At 57.7% G+C, this 19,324-nt stretch overlaps 4 protein-coding genes across 10 annotated transcripts; 3 read left to right on the top strand and 1 right to left on the bottom strand.

The window, feature by feature from the left end:
* Window positions 1-2,780: 2,780 nt before the first annotated feature.
* LTA (lymphotoxin alpha) lies at window positions 2,781-5,135 on the top strand. 3 transcript variants are annotated; one of them, XM_051854169.2, is made up of 4 exons: window positions 2,781-3,188; window positions 3,615-3,698; window positions 3,782-3,887; window positions 4,086-5,135. In XM_051854169.2, exons 2-4 carry the CDS (start codon window positions 3,624-3,626, stop codon window positions 4,496-4,498), a joined length of 594 nt encoding a protein of 197 aa, XP_051710129.1. In that variant the 5' UTR covers window positions 2,781-3,188; window positions 3,615-3,623; the 3' UTR covers window positions 4,499-5,135.
* Window positions 5,136-6,350: 1,215 nt separating this feature from the next.
* Window positions 6,351-8,913, top strand: TNF (tumor necrosis factor). Of its 4 annotated transcripts, none has more exons than XM_008262537.4 (4): window positions 6,351-6,713; window positions 7,142-7,196; window positions 7,357-7,404; window positions 7,696-8,913. In XM_008262537.4, the coding sequence occupies exons 1-4, from the start codon at window positions 6,528-6,530 to the stop codon at window positions 8,112-8,114; spliced, it is 708 nt and encodes a 235-aa protein (XP_008260759.1). In that variant the 5' UTR covers window positions 6,351-6,527; the 3' UTR covers window positions 8,115-8,913.
* A 3,428-nt stretch (window positions 8,914-12,341) lies between these two features.
* LTB (lymphotoxin beta) lies at window positions 12,342-14,178 on the bottom strand. 2 transcript variants are annotated; one of them, XM_008262547.4, is made up of 4 exons: window positions 13,888-14,166; window positions 13,457-13,502; window positions 13,189-13,269; window positions 12,342-12,925 (listed from the first exon to the last, which is right to left on the bottom strand). In XM_008262547.4, the coding sequence occupies exons 1-4, from the start codon at window positions 14,047-14,049 to the stop codon at window positions 12,471-12,473; spliced, it is 744 nt and encodes a 247-aa protein (XP_008260769.2). In that variant the 5' UTR covers window positions 14,050-14,166; the 3' UTR covers window positions 12,342-12,470. The 2 variants fall into 2 exon arrangements, with proteins under 2 accessions (XP_008260769.2, XP_017200464.2); XM_017344975.3 differs by lacking the exons at window positions 12,342-12,925; window positions 13,457-13,502 and having other exon boundaries at window positions 13,888-14,178.
* Window positions 14,179-17,806: 3,628 nt separating this feature from the next.
* Window positions 17,807-19,228, top strand: LST1 (leukocyte specific transcript 1). The gene is made up of 4 exons (XM_051854979.2): window positions 17,807-17,976; window positions 18,380-18,478; window positions 18,689-18,711; window positions 18,990-19,228. Exons 1-4 carry the CDS (start codon window positions 17,952-17,954, stop codon window positions 19,146-19,148), a joined length of 306 nt encoding a protein of 101 aa, XP_051710939.1. The 5' UTR covers window positions 17,807-17,951; the 3' UTR covers window positions 19,149-19,228.
* Window positions 19,229-19,324: the final 96 nt, after the last annotated feature.

Below are 19,324 nucleotides of genomic sequence, written 5' to 3'. Positions count from 1 at the left end.
CCTCTCAACTGCCCAATTCACCACAGCAATAGCAACAACAATAATATTTGAGAGCCGGCACTGTGGCTTAGAGGGTAAAGCACCAGTTCGAGTCCTGGCTGCTCCACTTCCAATCCAGCTCTCTGCTATGGCCTGGGAAAGCAGTAGAAGATGGCCCAAGTCCTTGGGCCCCTGCACCCACCAGGGAGACCCAGAAGAAGCTCCTGGCTCCTGGCTTTGGATTGGCCCAGCTCTGGCCATTGCAGCCAATTGGGGAATGAATCATCGGATGGAGAACCTCTCTCTCTCTCTCTCTCTGCCTCTCCTCTCTATGTGTAATTCTGACTTTCAAATTAAATAAATAAATCTTTAAAAAAAAAAAAAAGAACCTTTAACTTACAAGCTAAGAGAAAACTGGCTCTTCTACAAGAATGTTCAAATCAACGCTTTTCATATTAGCTAAAAACTAGAAAGAAACCAAATGCCTCCACAGAACACATTAGAGTGTGCTCATCCGATAGACTCTCACAGAACACATTAGAGTGTGCTCATCCGATGGACTCACATCACACATTAGAGTGTGCTCATCCGATGGACTCACATCACACATTAGAGTGTGCTCATCCGATGGACTCACATCACACATTAGAGTGTGCTCATCCGATGGACTCACATCACACATTAGAGTGTGCTCATCCGATGGACTCACATCACACATTAGAGTGTGCTCATCCGATGGACTCACATCACACATTAGAGTGTGCTCATCCGATGGACTCACATCACACATTAGAGTGTGCTCATCCGATGGACTCACATCACACATTAGAGTGTGCTCATCCGATGGACTCACATCACACATTAGAGTGTGCTCATCCGATGGACTCACATCACACATTAGAGTGTGCTCATCCGATGGACTCTCGCATCACACACACAACTGCTGAGAGCTCATGAGGTGGTGTGGCACCTTAAGCTGCCCCTTCGATGCCAGCAGCCCACATCGCAGCGCTAGTTTGCATCCTGGCTTTGGTCTAATGTACCTGGGAGGGCAGCACATGCTTACCCAAGTATCTGGGTCCCTGCCATCCACATGGGAAACCCAGATGGAGTACCTGACTCCAGCCCCGGCTGTTGCAGCCATTTGGGGAATGAGCCAATGGATGGAGGATTTCTCTCTCTCTCTCTCTCTCTCTCTCTCTCTCTCTCTCTCTGTCTTCCTCTCTCTCTTTTCTCTTTCACTCTTTCAAATAAATAAACAAATCTTTTAAAAAATATCTGTAGAGGGCCAGTGTTGTGGCGCAGTGGGTTAAAACCCTGGCCTGCAGTGCCAGCATCCCAAATGGACACCGATTCTAGTCCCGGCTGCTCCACTTCTGATCCAGCTCTCTGCTATGGCCTGGGACAGCAGTAGAAGATGGCCCAAGTCCTTGGGCCCTGCACTCATGTGGGAGACCTGGAAGAAGCTCCAGGCTCCTGGCTTCAGATCGACACAGCTCCAGCCGTTGCGACTTTCTGTTCAATGAACCAGCAGATGGAAGACCTCTCTCTGTGTCTCTACCTCTCTCTGTAACTCTGTCTTTCAAATAAATAAAAGATATTTTTTAAAAGAGCAGCAATTCAACAATAAAAGGTGTCATTTACATTTAAAAATATATTTGTAAAATTCTGACAGATGCGACCACGTGTGTGAATCTCACAGATACGCTGAGTGAAAGATGCCGAGCGCTCCTGAGCACTTCCTCTGTGATTTCATTTATACTAAGTCCACAAGCAGGAAGAACCAAGCTGCGGTGAGCAGGGCCAGAGAGCAGTTGGTTTTCTGGGAGGTGACTGACTGGGCGGGGGTACAAGGGAACCTGTTGGGGACCAGAAAGCATATAGCAGTGGGTGACAGCTCCAGGGTCACATACAGTGGGAAAATTCATCACAGCACATAGAAGAGGTGTGCACTCCCCTGCACCTAAATTATCCATCAACAACAGAAAATAGGAGCTGGCGCTGTGGTGTAGCGAATTGGGCCGCTGACTGCACGCCTGCATCCCGCATGGGCGCTGGTGCGTGTCCCAGCTGCTCCACTCCAGATCCAGCTCCCTGCTAACGTGCCTGGGAAGGCAATGGAGGATGGCCCAGGTGCTTGGGTCCCTGCATTCATGTGCAAGACCCAACCCGGCTGAGGTTCCTGGCTCCTGGCTTTAGCCTGGCCCTGGTCATTGCGGCCATTTGAGGACTGAACCAGTGGATGGAAGACCTCTCTCTCTCTCTCTTTGTCTCTCTCTCTCTCCCTTTCACTCTCTGTAATTCTGTCTTTCAAGTAAATTAATCTTTAAAAAAAATCTTAAAAAAAAGAAAATAAGAATATTGAACAGTATTGAAATAGTGCATTGGCTCTGCAAACGCAGTTTCAAGGCAAGTCCCTTAGCTACGCCCACCCCAGCTTAGGCCACCACCCTTAGGCCTCTCCTGGGGGGACTGTTGAAGCTTGTACTACAGATCACACAGCAGTGGCCCCAGCACTGACCCTGGAGGGGGTGTTTCCACGGGATACAGAAATCTGATGTGGGGGGGCTGAGGCTGGAGTGAGGGGGCAGGCACTGTTCAGGGTGGGACGGGAGCTTGTCATCCAAGAGCATGTAGCATCATCTTGGCACGGGGGTGATTCATCTTCCAAGCCAGGACACTTGGAGAGGGAGAGGGGGCTCCTTTCCCCAAGGCAGCAGGTACACAGCCCTGTTTGAGACCTGCCAGACAGCCTGGAAAGTGCACACACTGGGACGAGCAAAGACGAGGGCCAGGGCTGCCCGAGAAGGAAGCTGGTGGGGTGCAGAGGTGTTCACTGCGCTGGCTGTTCAGGGAACTGGCCTGCAGCCCACACCCAGGCTGCTGCCGCTCGTCCTCCCCGAAACGCCTGTCCCTTCTCTGGAACTGCTGGGCCTGCCCTCCCTCCGCGGCCGTCCCAGCCCACGGTTCCCCTGACCCCACTCGCCTTCCCAGAACTCAATCGCCCGAGCCCCCAGCCGGTGGTTCCCTCCTAGGCCCCAGCCTTTCCTGCCTTCGACTGAAACAGCAGCATCTTCTAAGCCCTGGGGGCTTCCCCGGGCCCCAGCCCCGACCTAGAACCCGCCCGCCGCCTGCCACGCTGCCGCTGCCACTGCCGCTTCCTCTATAAAGGGACCCAAGCGTCCGGGCCCAGGGGCCCCGCACAGCAGGTGAGAGTCTTCTGCCCAGCTGCCTGGGCTGCCGCACAGCCTCCTACCCCCTCGGCCCGGGCACAGGCCGGCGCCACCTGCCTGGCACCCCGCGCCTCCCCTCCCCGCCCCCCACCTGCCTGGGCCTGGGCCTTGGTGGGTTTGCTTTTGGTTTGTCTTGTGTCTGCCTCTCCAGCTGTGCGTCATCCCTGTCACGGGCTCTCTGTTTCTGCCACCTTCCTGTCTGTCTCTTTCTCTTTCTCTCCTGTTCACCTCGGGGCTCCCCTGCCTGCATCTCCTCCTCTTCTCTCTCTGTCGCCCTGTCGTTGGGGTGGCTGTCTCGGTGGGCGGGCGGGCGGGCGGGAGGTCCCTCTTCCGCTGCGTGCCCCGCCCCACCCACCGTCTCTCACTCCGCGGGGCGCGCTCTCTTTCTCTCTCTCCCTGCAGGTTCTCCCCATGACACCACCTGGACGTCTCTACCTCCCCCTCCTTCTGGGGCTGCTGCTGGCCCCGCCGCCGCCTGGGGCCCAGGTGAGGCCGCAGGAGAATGGGGAGCTGCCGGGGTGCGCCCAACCTTGAGCCTCGCAGCTCCCCTCAACTCTGTTCTCCCCTAGGGGCTCCCTGGGGCTGAGTTCCCGCCCTCAGCTGCCCGGAATGCCCAGCAGCGCCTTCAGAAACATTTCGGCCACAGCACCCTCAAACCTGCTGCGCACCTCGTTGGTAAACACCCACCGGGCCCCAGACACACAGCCCCCTGGCTCTCCTGCTACAGCCCCACCAGGGTCCCAAGTACAACCCACACCCCTCCGCCAAGTCCTCCCCCACTAGCACCTCCCCCAGCCCTCACCTGAGCTCAGCTGTCCAGTGCTGCTCCCTCAGGGGCTGAGACTCTGACCTGCCCTTCCCTCCCCACCCCAGGAGACCCCAGCGCGCAGGACTCGCTGCGCTGGAGAGCGAACACGGATCGGGCCTTCCTCCGCCACGGCTTCTCCCTGAGCAACAATTCCCTGCTGGTGCCCAGCAGCGGGCTCTACTTCGTGTACTCGCAGGTGGTTTTCTCTGGGGAAGGCTGCTCCCCCAAGGCCGTGCCCACGCCTCTCTACCTGGCTCACGAGGTCCAGCTCTTCTCCTCCCAGTACTCCTTCCATGTGCCTCTCCTCAGCGCCCAGAAGTCCGTGTGCCCAGGGCCGCAGGGACCCTGGGTGCGCTCCGTGTACCAGGGGGCCGTGTTCCTGCTCACCCAGGGAGACCAGCTATCTACCCACACAGATGGCATCGCCCACCTGCTCCTCAGCCCCAGTAGTGTCTTCTTTGGAGCCTTTGCTCTGTAGACCTTAGAAAAATCCAGAAAGAAAAAAAAAATGGGCTTCAAGGCCTTCTCCCCATTTTGACTCCATTCTGACTGTTTCAAGGATCACCACCACCTCTCCTTGGACCATTCCAACAGTCTCAAGTCTCCCCCACTCAAGTCACCTGGAGCCTTCAAAGAAGGAATTCTAGGCCCCCCAGGGGACCGCACCTCCCTGAACCCAGGATGTCACGCCTGCCTAGAAATTCAGAGCCGCCTGCCTAGAAATTCAGAGCCGGAGCTGTCCTGCTGTTCCCCACTGTCTAGGTGGGGCCTGCGCCTGGACCCGGACCGGGACACAGGGCAGCTTGGGAGGAAGACTAGAGGCAGGGAAGGGGGACTATTTATGAAGGGGGGGAATTAAGTTATTTATTTATGGAGCATGGAGAGAGGGGAATAACACAAGGATGTCAGGAGAGAGAGAGTGTTGAACAGGCTCAAGAGCTAAAGACAAGGCACTTGGACAAGGCTCAGAGAGAGAGAGAGAGAGGTCTGAGGAACTGGGGGGCTCGAGAAGGAAGCGAAAGGGCCGCCGAGCCAGCACCGCTTGACCAGACACCCCCGGGGAGACACCTGCGCCCTCGCCCTCAGTGAAGCCCAATAAACCTCTTTTCTCTGAAGTGCTGTCTGCTCGTGTGTCGGTCTCTAACTCTGGGAGGGGAGAATTCCCCAGGTCTCTCTACGGAATGGAGAGAGGGACGGGGGCCACAGAGGGGTCGGGAACTGTGGGCAGAGGTCCAGGAGATAAAAAGCCCCCAAGGAGCTCCAGGGGTGTGTGGCCGACTCCCAGGGGAGAGGCAGCCAAAGTGCTACACGGGAACCAAAGGATGAGCTGGGAAGACTGGAGAGATGGGGTCCCCGGGGTCTGGGGGGGTGGGAGTCAGGGGGTCCCCGGGAGACCTCTCCTAGAGGCTTGAGGGAGGGGGTCACAGGGGGCCTCTGGGGAGAAGGGACCACACAAAGGGAGGGCTGTCCCAGATGGTGAGGGTGCAGATGGAGACCCCCTGAGGAGGAGCTTTGCACAGGACCCCAAGGAGCACCAGGGGGTGTGGAACACAGCAGACTTTGTGGACACGCAGCCGCATAACAGGGCTTGGAAGGGAGGGGTGGATTCATGAAAAAAAAATCAGGGACCTCAGAGTCCCTTGGAAATCAAGATTGAAACCAGTAGTGGGGATCCGGGTTCAGAATGAAAGGAGAAGCCGTGCCCTGTGGGGCCGTGAATTCCCAGGGCTGATTTCCCTCCCTCTGGGGCTGTCCCAGGCTTGTCCCTGCTATCCTCCACCCAGCCCTGCCAGGGGCCCCATGCACACCCCATGCACCCAGCCCCCAGCGCCTTTTGCCCCCCCCCGGGGACCCAGACACCTGTCTCAGACCCAGCACCGCCCAGGTTTCTCCCGCTCAAGGTCTCAGCCTTCTGAAGCCCCTCCTACTTCAAGTTCTACCCCCCACAGGAGTCCTGTCTGGAAATCAGAGGGAAACAGCACACCCATCGGTCCCCCAAAGTAGGCGTGGTGGGGGCAGGGGCAACCAGGATCCAGCTTCCAGGTTGCTCTGCTTGCACTGGTAACTGGCCCAAGACATTCGCCTCCAAATCCGGGTCGGGAGGGTGAGGAGTATCCTTGATGCCTGGGTGTCCCCAACTTTCCAAAGCCCCGCCCCCACCCCCGAGATGGAGAAGAAACCGAGAGAGAAGGTGTAGAGCCCACTACCGCTTCCTCCAGATGAGCTCATGGGTTTCTCCACCAAGGAAGTTTTCCGCTGGGTGAATGAGAGCCTTTCCCCGCCCCCCTCTCGCCCGCGGGCTATAAAGGCAGCTGTGTGCACACCCAGCCAGAGAAGCTCCCTCAGTGAGGACACGGGCACCAGCTAGGAGGGAGAGCAGCAACTCCAGGCTCCCCCGGCAGTAACTCCCAGACGCCGCCCCGCCAGACAAGCTGCCAGCCGGTGTGCCGTCTTCCTCTCTCACGCACCAGCCCCCGGTTCCACCACCTCCCTCTGGAGAGAGCGCCATGAGCACTGAGAGTATGATTCGGGACGTCGAGCTGGCGGAGGGGCCGCTCCCCAAGAAGGCAGGGGGGCCCCAGGGCTCCAAGCGCTGCCTCTGCCTCAGCCTCTTCTCTTTCCTGCTCGTGGCTGGAGCCACCACGCTCTTCTGCCTGCTGCACTTCAGGGTGATCGGCCCTCAGGAGGAAGAGGTGAGTGCGTGGCGGCCGACAGAAATGAATGAGTTAGCTGACAGGATGGGGGCGGGAAACCGTGGGGCCAGATGGGGAGGCAGAGGGAGATGTGGAGAGGAGGAGGGTGCTCACTAGACCTTGGCTGCATGCATGCAAGAATGAATGAATGAACGAGCAAGCAGATAGAGAGATGTGGGAGATACGCGAGATAAGGAGGGACATGCGGAGACAGAGACGAGAGGGGGTGAAGACAGGGCGTCTGGTACACAGAAGGAACCTCCCGAAAGAGTTGTTAGGGGGAAGGAAGGGAGGGAGGGAGGGAGGGAGGGAAGGAGCCCGATGAGTGGATGGATGAAGAGACAGCAGAGCAAAAGCCGGCTGAGCTGCCACCTGTTGCTCCTTTGAGCGTGATTCCCCCATGCTAATCCTCTCCTTTTTTCTCCCAGCAGTCCCCAAACAACCTCCATCTAGTCAACCCTGTGGCCCAGATGGTCACCCTCAGTAAGTGTCTCTAGCTTCTCCTACCGTCCTGGGTTTGAGTGGGAGGGGAGCTGTAGTCCCGGGAAGCAAGCAGCGAAGGGCGGGGATTAGAGTCTGGGTTTTGGGAGGAGATATCGTCTCCTGAGGGTAGGGGTCTCAGCTCTGTCTTTCTTCTTCTCAGGATCAGCTTCTCGGGCCCTGAGTGACAAGCCTCTAGCCCACGTAGTAGGTAAGAGCTCTGAGTGGGTGTCCAGGGCGCGAAGGAGCACGCGGGACTTGGAGGGAGGGGATCTGAGGGCTGAGATGTGGGAGACGGAGTGAGAAGCACCTGCTGAGCTCAAGGGGAGGGTGGAGGAACAGAGGGGGCACTGAGAACCCCACGGCTAGATGGGATGTGGGAAGGCCCACGGAGGAGCAGGAACCGGATGTGAGGGCAGGCAGAATGTGGGGCCCAGGATGTGGAGGGTGAACCGTCACAGTTACCCTGACTCACCCCTCCCTCCCTTCTCTTTTTCTCCAGCAAACCCGCAAGTGGAGGGCCAGCTCCAGTGGCTGAGCCAGCGTGCGAACGCCCTGCTGGCCAACGGCATGAAGCTCACGGACAACCAGCTGGTGGTGCCGGCCGACGGGCTGTACCTCATCTACTCCCAGGTTCTCTTCAGCGGTCAAGGCTGCCGCTCCTACGTGCTCCTCACTCACACTGTCAGCCGCTTCGCCGTCTCCTACCCGAACAAGGTCAACCTCCTCTCTGCCATCAAGAGCCCCTGCCACCGGGAGACCCCCGAGGAGGCTGAGCCCATGGCCTGGTACGAGCCCATCTACCTGGGCGGCGTCTTCCAGTTGGAGAAGGGTGACCGGCTCAGCACCGAGGTCAACCAGCCTGAGTACCTGGACCTTGCCGAGTCCGGGCAGGTCTACTTTGGGATCATTGCCCTGTGAGGGGACTGACCACCACTCCTCCCCCTCTCCCACCCCAGCCCCCTCACTCTGGGCGCCCTCAGCCCCTCTCATCCTCCTCTAGCTTAGAAACAGAAATGAGGGGCTCAGAATCAGACCTCAGAATTTTTAACACCACCACTTAGAAACCTGGACCATGGTGGTGTAGGCCTGCACAGTCAGGGCCCTGGCCACACCAAAGCATTCAAACTGAGGCTTCCAGGACTCACTGGGGCCTTCAGAACTCCATTCTCAGATTGAGCCCGGAACATCCGGAATGTGGGGACCACGTAGCCGTGGGTTCAGGCCAGAACCTTCTAGAAGAGCCCTTGAGAGAAGTTGTCACCCAGACCTAGGCCTTCCTCTCCTCAGATGTTTCTACACTCTTCTCTGCAATGTGGAGCCCCGCCCCCCGCCCAGGGCAGGGCCCCTCTATTTATAGTTGCACTGGTGATTATTGATTATTTATTATTTATTTAATATTTATTTATTTGCCGATGAATGTATTTATTTGGAAGCTCAGCGCATCCTGGGGTACCCAGCGTAGGAGCTGCCTTGGTTCTCACACGTTTTCCGTGAAAACAGAGCAGAACCATGGGTCGATCCCACCTGGCCTCCTGGCCCCTGTGCCTCCCTTCACTTATGTTTTTAAGAAGATATTTATCTGATCAGGTTGTCTCACTAATGCTGATTTGGTGACTGACCCGTCGCTACATCACCGAACCTCTGCTCCCTAAGGGAGTTGTGTTGGTAACCGCCCTACTGGTCAGTGGCGAGAAATAAAGACTCCTTAAAAAATAAACCTGTTCTCTTTTCCTTCTTTCTTGCTTCTAGTTATTTGAAAGGCAGAGACAGATAAAGAGAGAGTGCCCACCCACTGGTTCTTGTCCCATAATGCCTTGCCATGGGCTGCAGCCAGAAGTCAGGAATTCAACTCAGGTCTCCTATCTGGATGACAAGTACCCAATTACTTGGGCCATCACCACTGCCTCCCATGGTCTGCATTAGCAGGAAGTTGGAGTCAGGAGTGGAGCTGGGAATCAAACCCAGGCAGCTGGGTGTGGGACACAAGTGTCTTAACCGATAGACGAAATGCCCCGCCCCCATAGTCTCCCAAAATTGATTCTGCATCTGCCTCTCCTTGAGGGTGGGAGCCCACTCCCTGAAGATCCTTGGGACCTTAGACTCTTGGGGTCCAGGAGACCCTACAGACACAGAAAGATCCCCTCTTGCCCAGGACGCAGGAGCCTGAACCTAATTGCCTTTCCCTGGGGGCGCGGGAATTTCCCAGTCTGGGAATTCCGCTCCCCGCTGGGAAAGTCCTGCAGCTCTTTCCTGCTGTTGTGGCCTGACCGAGCTGGGGAGGTGCCACATTCTCAGCTACCTGAATCACAGCCAAGGGACTTCCAGAGATGCAGGTGTCTGGGCTCCAAACCCCTGAGTCCCAGGCCCCTCGCTCAGCCCCGTCCTAACCGTGCAACCTGCACCAGTTCCCCGCAAGCTGTCAAAGGGAGCTGGGAACGCCCCCCCCCATACACACACACAGGGGACCCCGAGCTCGGCACCTGGCACGGGAGACAATGCATGAATTCTGGCTCCCTTTCTTCAATCCGCTTCCGTCCCCTTGGTGGGTGGAATACAAGAGACTACATAAGAAACAAGGAATGACACGTGGGTGAAGGACCCAGGAGCCAGCTCAATCTCACTGATCTTTTTGGCAGATGATGAGTGGAATGGATGAAGTGAGGGAAACAGAAAGAGAAAAGCACTCCTGGTAAAGAACACATTAATGATCCTTATTGAAGTAAGAAAGACTTTACTCAGGCCCATCATGGCAGGTACAGGGACCAGTGCCCTGGGCTCTTGTTCTGGGGGAGAGAGATCAGGCTCCACCCCAAAACAGCCTGGGCATGGGGCAGTTGATAGCCAAGGAGCAGGGTAGGGGTCCATGGATGAAGAAAGGTTAAGAAAAAACCTCAGTAAAGGGGATTATGCTAAACCCACCAAGCAGGATTCTTGCCAAAGACAGGCCAAGGTGATCAGACATCACTTGGGGAATGGTAGAGGCTGAAGGATTTGATCAGATATCAAGCATGATGGGGTAGGCATTTAGAGCAGCAGTTAAGATACCACTCAGGGGGGGGCCAGTACTGTGGCGCAGTAGGTTAATCCTCTGCCTGCGGCGCCGGCATCCCATATGGGTGCAGGTTCTAGTCCTGGCTGTCCCTCTTCCAATCCAGCTCTCTGCTGTGTCCTGGGAAAGCAGTAGAAGATGGCCCAGATCCTTTGGCCCCTGCACCCACGTGGGAGACCAGGAAGAAGCTCCTGGCTCCTGGCTTCAGATCGTCATAGCTCTGGCTGTTGCGGCCAATTTGGGGAGTGAACCAGAAGACCTTTCTTTTCCTCTCACTGTCTGTAACTCAACCTCTCAAATAAATAAATAAAATCTTTAAAAATAAAATTTAAAAAAAGATATCACTCAGGATACTCCTATCCCATATCAGAGTACCTGCATACAAATCCCTGCTCTGCTCCCAATTCCAGGTTTCTGATAACGTGCTCCCTGGGAGGCAGCAGTTGAAGAGCTCAAGTAGTTGTGTCCTTGCTACCTGTGGGAGACCCGAATTGAGTTCCCAGTTCCCGGCCACTCCTGGCTTGTTATGGGTTTTTGAGCAGTGAGCCAGTGAGTGAGAGCACTCTGATTGTCGTCTCTGTCTTTCAAATTAAAAAAATAAAATCAGGTATGGAGAATGAGGGGCAGAGAGTTCTTGCTAAACTGACTAATCAGTGTTCTTAGCTAAAATTGGATTAAAAAAATATATATTGGGGCTGGTGTTATGGCATAATGGGTTAAGTCGCCACCTGCAACATTGGCATCCAGTATGGGCACTGGTTTGAAACCTGGCTGCTCCACTTCTGATCAAGCTTCCTGCTAATGCATATGAGAAAGCAGCAGATGGTGGCCCAAGAGCTTGGGCCCCTGCACCCACATGAGAGACTCAGATGAAGCTCCAGCCTCTTGGCTTCAGCCTGGCCCAACCTAGACCATTGCAGACATTCAGAGAGGGAACCAGAGGATGGAAGGTATCTCTCTCTCTCTCTCTCTCTCTCTCTCTCTCTCCATCTTTCCCTCTCACTCTCTATAACTCTGCCTTTCAAAGCAATAAAATAAGTATTTTAAATTTCTTATTTATTTATGGAGAGGAGAGAAGGAGAGAAATCTTCCATCCTCTGATCACTCCCCAAATGCCTGCAACAGCTAGGGTCAGGCTGAAGCCAGGAGCCCGGAACTCAATCCACACAGGCACTCGACTACTGAGCCGAGCAAGGAACCTCTGTCATTCCCCTCTCTTGCAGGGAGGCTGGACACAGAGATGAAGACAAATAGGAACTTGGACATGGAGCCCCCGAGAGCGGGAGCCCCCAGTGGGCCCAGAAGTTGGGTTTTCCTTCCGCAGAGGTTGCCAGGCAGGGGAAAATCAACTTTGTGTGGTGTGCCGTGGGGGTGTTGTGACCCGCAGGGTGACCCAGATAGGGCCCTGGTCCTCCTCTGCCTCCTCGTAGCAACCGCAGGCTGGAAGTTGGTCATGGGGTGGGCCAGTCATGCTGTTACTCACCCCAGGAGTCCCCACACTTGCCCACTTTGGGGAGAGGGGACCCACAGTGTGACCCATGGGTGCGGACTTTCCATCCCGCCGAGGACAGGACCCAGTGGCCCCGATTTTTCCTCTTCCCCCCTCCCCCAGCGCCCCCTGATGTCTGGGGCATCACTGCCTCCTCCCCTTCCCCACCTGGCTCAGACAGCTGAGCCCGCTGTCTTCCTTCAGCCTCCCGCTTCAGACCCAGGAGGCCTGGCCACTGCTCCGCAGAGAGCGGATTGTGGGTGGGGGAGCTTCACTGCTCGGCTGTATTAGGGGTCACGCTGCCGCGGCCCCTTTGTGAGAGGCTTGCCTCCCCCTGTAATGACCCCCATTGGGCGGGACCTATGATGAAGAGTGCAGTGCCTGATCTGGAGGGGACCATGTAGCCCTGGGCATCAGGATGCTTGCGGGGGCTTCTGGGTTTGAGGAGAGCGCCTTCCTCCTACCCTCCAGTTAGACTAACGCTGGGGCCTGCTGGTGCAGACAGGGGTGGATGGCTGGGGAGCAAAGACCACACCCTCTGGGTATCAGGAAAAATTCTGAGACCTTTCACCCAACGCCTGGATTAAGACACGTTAGCGCCTCAGCGTCCGGACAGCCGCATGGAGTTTTAGACTCTTTATTTCCACCTCGCTCCAAATCAGTATGCAAACAGTCTCCTCCCGCGTAGTTCTCACCGAGCTGGGGGCCAGCGGTTTTCCCAGGGTTGGGGCGGCCCTCACCCCACCATCACAGCCCCGAAGGAGGTCTTCCCTCTCCTGTAGTCCACCATGTCCGGGTGACTGATGTTCACGTACACCCTCTCGCCTCTCCGGAGCTGCACCAGGCCGCCGAACCCCACGCTCGTGTACCACAGGGGGCCGTACTCGCGCCTCCCGTCCCAGTCCACGACCGAGGTCACGGTCTCGGCGCCCTCGAGCAGCAGCTGGGGAGCGCCCGGCCCGTAGGCGCCCCCTGCCCGGTACAGCGAGCTGCGCAGCACGACCGCGCGGCCCCGGGGAGCCCCGCCGGCAGGGGGCGCCCGGCCCCGGTAGCCGACGTGACAGTAGAGGTAGTAGAGACCGTCCTGCGGCAGCGCCAGCCCGTCGGTGCCCGAGAACTGCGTCCCGCTCCTCAGAAACGCCTCTTCTTTCTTCGCCTCCCAGCCTAGCCCCTGCCCCTTCATCCAAGCGCCTGCGGGGAGACGGGCCGGTGGGCTCTCGGGGAACCGAGCCTAGGAGGAGCGATCTAGGCCCGGGGAGGGGGGTGGGGATGCGGCGGCGGGGCTTTTGGGTGTGGGGCGCGGCTCGGGTAGGGGAGAGGAAGCTGGAAGGGTGGACACTTGAGGGGCGGGAGGTGGTGGGGTAGGTGGGAAACCCGGGCATTGGAGTAACAGAGCGGAGGGACCCTAACTGTGGGGGAGTAGGGCTGGCACGCTGGGGTTATGAGAGCTTTACCTATGAGGTGGGCAGCCGGCAGCCTGGAGCTGAGATCTGCTTCTGGCTCCTCCTTCTCCTCCTCCGGCAGCTGCTGAAATCCTGCAAGGGACAAAGAGTGCTCGGTTGGGGTCAGGGAGGCCTCCTACCCATGCTGCATGTCCCCTTTCAGAGGGCAGCGGCAGGGCGGGTGGATGGGTGCCTGGCCTCCTGGCTGTGGGTGGGAGCTGGGAGTCCCTGGGGGTGGGGTGGGGGCTCCAGCAGGGGAGAGGAGTTGGTTTGCTCTTACCCGGTCCTTGTTGGGCCTGTGCCCCAGGATCAGCCGTCTCTGGTACCTGGTTGGGTGGGGTCACAGTGCCCAGTGTTCAGATTCAGCTGATGCCAACCCCACCCTTGCGACAGACCCCAGCTCCAGGCCTGGGGTTTCCCATGCTATCCCCAAATGCACATTCCCCAGAAGGACATGCAAGCAAGGCACGTGCACTTGGGCAGGCATCGGGAGAGGAGACACACACTCAGGGGCTTGGAGACATCAGGACAGGGTATGAGAGAAACATCAGAGAGAGACGGCAAAGAGAAAGGCACTAAACCCCCACCCCCACCTCCTCCACGGGGCATCTCTACCCAGCTGAGCCAGGCAGGCACTGACCCCAGGTACAGCAAGCACTCAGCCAGGACAGCAACAAGACACAGCCCCCGGGGCCTGTTGCAACCACTCACCAGTCCTCCCTGCTCCTGCGGCACCAAGGCCAGCACAGCCAGGACGGTGATAGGCACTGCCAGCAGCAGGGTCACCAGGGAAGTGGCCCCTGCCACAGCCAGCAGGAAGCAGCCCCTCCCCTGGGGCCTCCTACCCCGGCCCTCCAACTCCAGTGCCCCCATGCAGACTCCGAACCAGGGTCAGGACCCGAGGGCTTTCATACCTCCGGGGTGGGGTCACCCCCTCCCTGTGGACCCACACACCTGGCTGGGGCTTTCCGGCTCAACGAGGCTCCCCCCCCCCAGCTTCCTGTTTACCCAGAGCAGGGGTGGGGCACAGTGATGCTTGGGTTCTCTGAAGTGAGGAAGGAGTTGAGCTTTCAGGGTAGAGCTGGAGGGGAACTCAGAGACGCTTCTGGGCTAGCGAGGAGGGAAACGGGGACTCGGGGCAGGACAGCAGCTGGCAGAAAGCAAGGCGGCAGGGCTGGAATGAGAACTCCAGGCTTCCAAGGTGGAGTGCGTTTTGCTGTCCACTCCAGAGGTGGGTGCTGGAGAGTGGGCTGCACCCACCTCCTTGAGGTCCAAGGCTGGAGCAGACGGGCAAGAACTGGCACGCTGACGGGCTGGGTGTCTGGGTCACCAAGAAGAAGCCCCCCTCCACCCCCGCCACTCTGGGTTCACCTTTCTCATCCCTTTGTCATCCCCAACCCCCTAGCGCTGGGCGAGAAAGGAAGGCACAGCTCAGCCAGTTCACAGTGTTGGAGGCTGAAGGGGGCTCCAGGCTCAATACTGAGGCACCCAGGGTGGATGGGAATGCATTAGCTCCCTGCTGCACGATCAGACGATCAGACGCAAACCACGAGCCAGGCCCCAGTCTCCAAGAGCTCCACAATCAGTCACAGGCGCTCACTGAATAGTTGTGGACAGATGAATGACAACACAATTGAAGGGAGGCCGGGGCAAAACACAACAAGGACCTACAGAGCGAGAGAGGTAGGCAGCGTGGTAGGGGATGACAGAAGAGAGACCAGTTCCAAAGCAGCGGGAGGTGGTCTCAGTTCATCCCCCTTTCTTAGAGACATCTCTGTGTTTCGATAAAAATAATAGAGCTCTTTGTGCCCTCGCTGTTATTATTATACAAAGATATGCAAAAGTCTCCCAGCATCTGCCTGTTACTGATCCGCAAATACTGTAGCTTGTGTGTGTGTGTGTGTGTTTATGAGAGACAGAGGGGTCCCTTCCTCTGGGTCACTCCCTGAACGCCCCCAGTGGCCAGAGCTGGGCCAGGGCTGAAGCCCGGAGCCAGGCAAGCCATCCAGAACTCACTTACTTGAGCCATCACTGCTGGAGTCAGGAGCCCGAGCTGGGTGTTGACTCCGGTGTGAGACACGAGCATCTTAATGGCTGGGCTATCCACTCACCCCTACCCACACTTCATACATCATAATTCTTTTCATTCTGACAACACCTCAGAGGAAACAGGCGTAGAGAGGTTATGAAACTTGTGGATGGGGCAGGCATTGTGGCGCAGGAGGTTAAGCCACCCACTGGAAGGGCCACATCCACATCTGAGTGCTGGTTCAGTCCTGCTGCTCTGCTTCTGATTCAGCCTCCTGCCAATGCACCTGCGAGGCGGCAGAAATGGCTCCGGTACTTGGACCCCGCCATCCATGGGAAAGACCTGGATGGAGTTTCTGGTTTTTGACTTCAGCCTGGCCCAGCCCCGGTTGTTACAGGAATTTGGGAAGTGAACCAGCAGATGGCAGGTCTCTGTCCCTCCCTCCCTCTTTCTCTTTATCGCTCTGCCTTTCAAATGAATAAATATTTCTTAAAAAAAAAAAAAAAAAAGACAGAAAAGGAAGGAAACTTGTCACACCGCAAGTGACAGAGTCAAGCTTCAGCCCAGCAATCTGGCTCGAGAGACTTGACCACAAAACAGTTAAGAAAAAAAAAAAAATCCTGACTTCAGATTTGTGCGTTTTACTGTATGAAAATTTTGTCTTCCTTGGGTAAAAAAAGAAATGGGGAAACAAGTACTGAATTTGCGTTACTGATCAGCATGCAAGAGCTGAGAGGTGAAAAGTACTGATGCTTGTAAAAAAAAAAAAAAGTGAGATTGCAATACGCAACAAAGCGAATATGCACTAACGCGCATCGTAAAATCTAAGGGACCAGGATATGTTCCCCGTGCTGTACTTCCAATTTTCATCTATGCTTGAACTTTTTAATAATGAAATGTTAAAGAAAGAAAAAAGCCTAAACTACATCGTGTCCTGCTGTTCTGGAGAGTGAGCGGGGTGTGGTGTGGGGCTGGGGAGGAAGTAGCAGAAGACTGCATTTAGAGAAGGAAGTGCGAGCGCCTATGGACTAGACACCAGATCTGCTGCTCACCCATCGCCCCCACCTGGGCTCTCCAGTCCTCCCCTCCTCACGGACGTGGGGTACAATGCTCAGCACCTGTCTACCTCTCCATCATGGTGCCACCCAGGTGTCTGTCTGAGGGTCTCGACCACTGCCCTTACCTAGATCTGTGCTTAGCACCAGAATACCGCCTCCTGCAGGAAGTCCTCGGGGATTAACCACACCTCGTTTCCCAGCACCAACTTCCCATCAACTCTGTTCTAAATCTATCAGCAGTGCTCATGTAGATCTAAGTCATGCTTCCTTTGACTCTCCAGCCAAGCACCCTATGGATACAGCTGCAGAGCACCAGGCTAATCACCCTAACTCATCGAAGTACCTTATCTGATGTGGGAGCCAGGGTGGGGGTGGGTGCTGTCCATCCACTTAGACCAGGATCCTGAGCTCTCAGCTGATGCCGTGCAAAGGGCAGGGGGAAGAGTTAATCAGGCAAGAGGCGGGCATTCTGATCTTGACAACCGGCAGGATCAAAAAGATGCCGAGCTGAGGGGGATTGGAGGCCTAGTGACAGTCCCAGGAGTCCGAAAGGAAAGGTGTTGTAACCCCAGTCCTCAGCATCGAACATCCTCCCCTCACGACGCCAGGGAGGCGCCCAGGCCTGGGGAGAAGTTAAAGCCGGGGGAGGGACAGGAGCGTCTGTCCGTGGTGGCAACACTCCTCTCCACTCAGATGGCCGGAGCGGGTCTGGAATGCACCCACCCCGTGAGCCACAGCTCTGAGTAAGCCGGGAGTGAGCAGCGACATGGGGGGGGGGGGGGGAAACGACCCCGCCCCGAGCCAGCAGAGGCTGAGCGGAAGGGAGGAGCGCGTAGGCGAGGGGTTCCTGGGACTCGAGAAGCATCCTCCGTGCAGCTTCTGCTGCCTGCGGGTGACAAATCGTCCACTGTGGCTCTCCCGGCCACACGGGCACCGCGGTCTCTCCCCTCCACCTGCCACGCACCCCAGCATTCCTGCCAGGGTCTCCGCTTCCGTCCCTAGAGGATTCGTTTGGGTCTGGGGTGAAGGGAGTGCCCCCGACCTCAGTGCCTTCAAACAGGAACCAGTGGTTGGAGGGCAGGAAGTCCCTGAGGGGAAGTTACAGGGCCGTAGGCTCTCCACACCCACGCACCACACCAGACATGCAGGGCCCCGCTCTCCCGTGTCGCTCTGGGGCTGAGGGAGCAAAGCCCAAACTCCTGGGTGTCAATGGACCCCATCTGCTGCCCTCTTCCACCAATCCCCACATCCACTGCACACCCTGCTCCTCTCCGTCCGTCAGCCCAAGCATCAGCCCCCTGGAACTCCCCGGTGCGGGAGACGCTGCTCCAAAATGCCTGGGTGGAGGGGAGGGGGTGGGCTCTGGAGCCTAGAACGCCAGCTCTGCTGCTTCTGGGCTGGGTGTTCGAGTCCCAGTGCAGGCTTCAGTTTCTGGTTTCTTAGTTAACAAACAGGCGCCCCGGCACCCTACACTGCTATAGGGATGAGCAGCGACGGCCAAGAAGTACTCAGCTCAGGGTTAGCACAGCAAAGCACCTCAGCCAGAAGAATGCTTGAAACAGAGGCCGCCCGGCTGCAGATGAGGAACTTGGGGCACGTGACTAACCCTAGGCCAGTTAGCCCAAGCGCTGGGTCTCCTGACCGCCAGGTCAGTCGCCAGTCCCCCGCCAGCCTCATGCCAGCTTGCCATGGGTAACAGCTGGTGTACAAAGAGTAAGTAAGGGTCCTCCCTCCTGTGCAGGGCGGGCTGTGGGGACTCCGGGAGGACTGAGGGCACAGGGGCACGTGTGGCTCCTGACAGCTGCCAGGGCCTCCGGGGAGCAGCCTGTGCAGGTGGGCAAGGACCTCCCGGGAGGCTCGGGGGCAGCAGCAGGGCTGGTGGCGAGAGCCTCGCAGGGGTGAGCAGCAGTCAGGCACTCATGTGCGTACAGGTGAGGGATGCGGGCCCTCGGGCAGGAGGGGAGATAGCAGGGGCTGGGCTGGGGATCTGGAGAGGACAATTTCCTGCTTCTGAAAACAAATGGAGAGGAGACTTGAGATGCCTCCCTCCACCCAGAAGGCTGGGCTCAGGGGAAGAGAACAGTGGGCCCTCCAGCGCTATCCCTCTTCCCAACAGACCTGTGCCCTTTGCTCTACGTGGGCTTGGGGCTGCTGGGGCTGCTGCTCCTGGTCGGGACCATTCTGTCCGCCTGTCTGTGCCGGCTCCTTAGGAGAGGTGAGCCATGTTCCATGTCGCCGGTGGGAGGGGTGAGAGAAGAGCATCCAAAGGGAGAGGCGGGGCCGGGGCGGGGAGGGGGGGGCTTGGCCGTGGGAACCGCGGGGGGCGGGGGTCCAGCAAGTGGGGCAAGGCCCGCGGGAGAGGAGGGCGGTGAGCAGCCCCCTCCCCCCACCCCCACCCCCCGCTGAGCTGCTGTTTTTCTTCCAGTGAAGCGGCTGGAGAGGAGCTGGGTGAGTCTGGGGTTAGGGAGGGGGCAGGGCGGGAGAGAGCCCGAGTGGGAAACGGGGAAAGGTCGGAAGAAGATCGTCTCCCAGCAGAGGGCTGGGACAAGGGGGCGGGGGGGGGGCGAGAGCAAAGGAGAAAGTGGGGTGGTGGGGAGAGAGAGAAAAGGCGAAGGCAGTGAGGTAAGAGAGGTGGGAGGTGGGGGGCGGGTATCCCAGGGAAGGGTCTGAGGGCGGCCACGCCCGAGACCCTCCCATCAGCGCCTTCTGCCCGCCCCCGGTCCCAGGTCCAGCGCTCGGGGGAGACGGAGCTCCATTACGCGTCTCTACAGAGGCTGCCCGTGCAGAGTGCAGAGGGCACGGAGCTGGCCCACGGAGAAGGAGAAAGCATGAAGGAGGACCCCAGTGCTGACTACGCCTGCATTGCTAAAAACAAGCCCACCTGAGCGCCCAGGACACCTGCTTCGCCCCAGCCAGAGGCCAGCATCACCCGGTGGTGCTCCCAGTAAAGACTGTGGTGCGGTCACCTGTGTCTCAGACTTGTCCGTCCGTCCGTCTCTCCAGCACCCGCCCCCCTTCAGCGCGATCCCCGGCCCACCCTCCACAGTGGGGGGCAAGTGGT

This window comes from Oryctolagus cuniculus, chromosome 5 (genome assembly GCF_964237555.1).
Source record: "Oryctolagus cuniculus chromosome 5, mOryCun1.1, whole genome shotgun sequence".
NCBI lineage: Eukaryota > Metazoa > Chordata > Mammalia > Lagomorpha > Leporidae > Oryctolagus > Oryctolagus cuniculus.
The sequence above is the reverse complement of the archived record's forward strand: the minus strand, read 5'-3'. Positions and strand labels throughout refer to the sequence as shown.

What these genes read in the sequence shown, in the direction of transcription:
- TNF (XM_008262537.4), top strand. Translation starts at nt 6,528, where the DNA reads ATGAGCACTGAGAGTATGATTCGGGACGTCGAGCTGGCGGAGGGGCCG. An exon ending in TCGGCCCTCAGGAGGAAGAG is followed by an intron (nt 6,714 to 7,141) that starts GTGAGTGCGTGG and finishes TTTTTCTCCCAG; the next exon opens with CAGTCCCCAAACAACCTCCA. An exon ending in GCCTCTAGCCCACGTAGTAG is followed by an intron (nt 7,405 to 7,695) that starts GTAAGAGCTCTG and finishes CTTTTTCTCCAG; the next exon opens with CAAACCCGCAAGTGGAGGGC.
- LTB (XM_008262547.4), bottom strand. Translation starts at nt 14,049, where the DNA reads ATGGGGGCACTGGAGTTGGAGGGCCGGGGTAGGAGGCCCCAGGGGAGG. An exon ending in ACAGGCCCAACAAGGACCGG is followed by an intron (nt 13,270 to 13,456) that starts GTAAGAGCAAAC and finishes TGTCCCTTGCAG; the next exon opens with GATTTCAGCAGCTGCCGGAG. An exon ending in GCCGGCTGCCCACCTCATAG is followed by an intron (nt 12,926 to 13,188) that starts GTAAAGCTCTCA and finishes GTCTCCCCGCAG; the next exon opens with GCGCTTGGATGAAGGGGCAG.
- LST1 (XM_051854979.2), top strand. Translation starts at nt 17,952, where the DNA reads ATGGGTAACAGCTGGTGTACAAAGA. An exon ending in GTGCCGGCTCCTTAGGAGAG is followed by an intron (nt 18,479 to 18,688) that starts GTGAGCCATGTT and finishes TTTTTCTTCCAG; the next exon opens with TGAAGCGGCTGGAGAGGAGC. An exon ending in AGCGGCTGGAGAGGAGCTGG is followed by an intron (nt 18,712 to 18,989) that starts GTGAGTCTGGGG and finishes CCCCGGTCCCAG; the next exon opens with GTCCAGCGCTCGGGGGAGAC.
- LTA (XM_051854169.2), top strand. Translation starts at nt 3,624, where the DNA reads ATGACACCACCTGGACGTCTCTACCTCCCCCTCCTTCTGGGGCTGCTG. An exon ending in CGCCGCCGCCTGGGGCCCAG is followed by an intron (nt 3,699 to 3,781) that starts GTGAGGCCGCAG and finishes GTTCTCCCCTAG; the next exon opens with GGGCTCCCTGGGGCTGAGTT. An exon ending in ACCTGCTGCGCACCTCGTTG is followed by an intron (nt 3,888 to 4,085) that starts GTAAACACCCAC and finishes TCCCCACCCCAG; the next exon opens with GAGACCCCAGCGCGCAGGAC.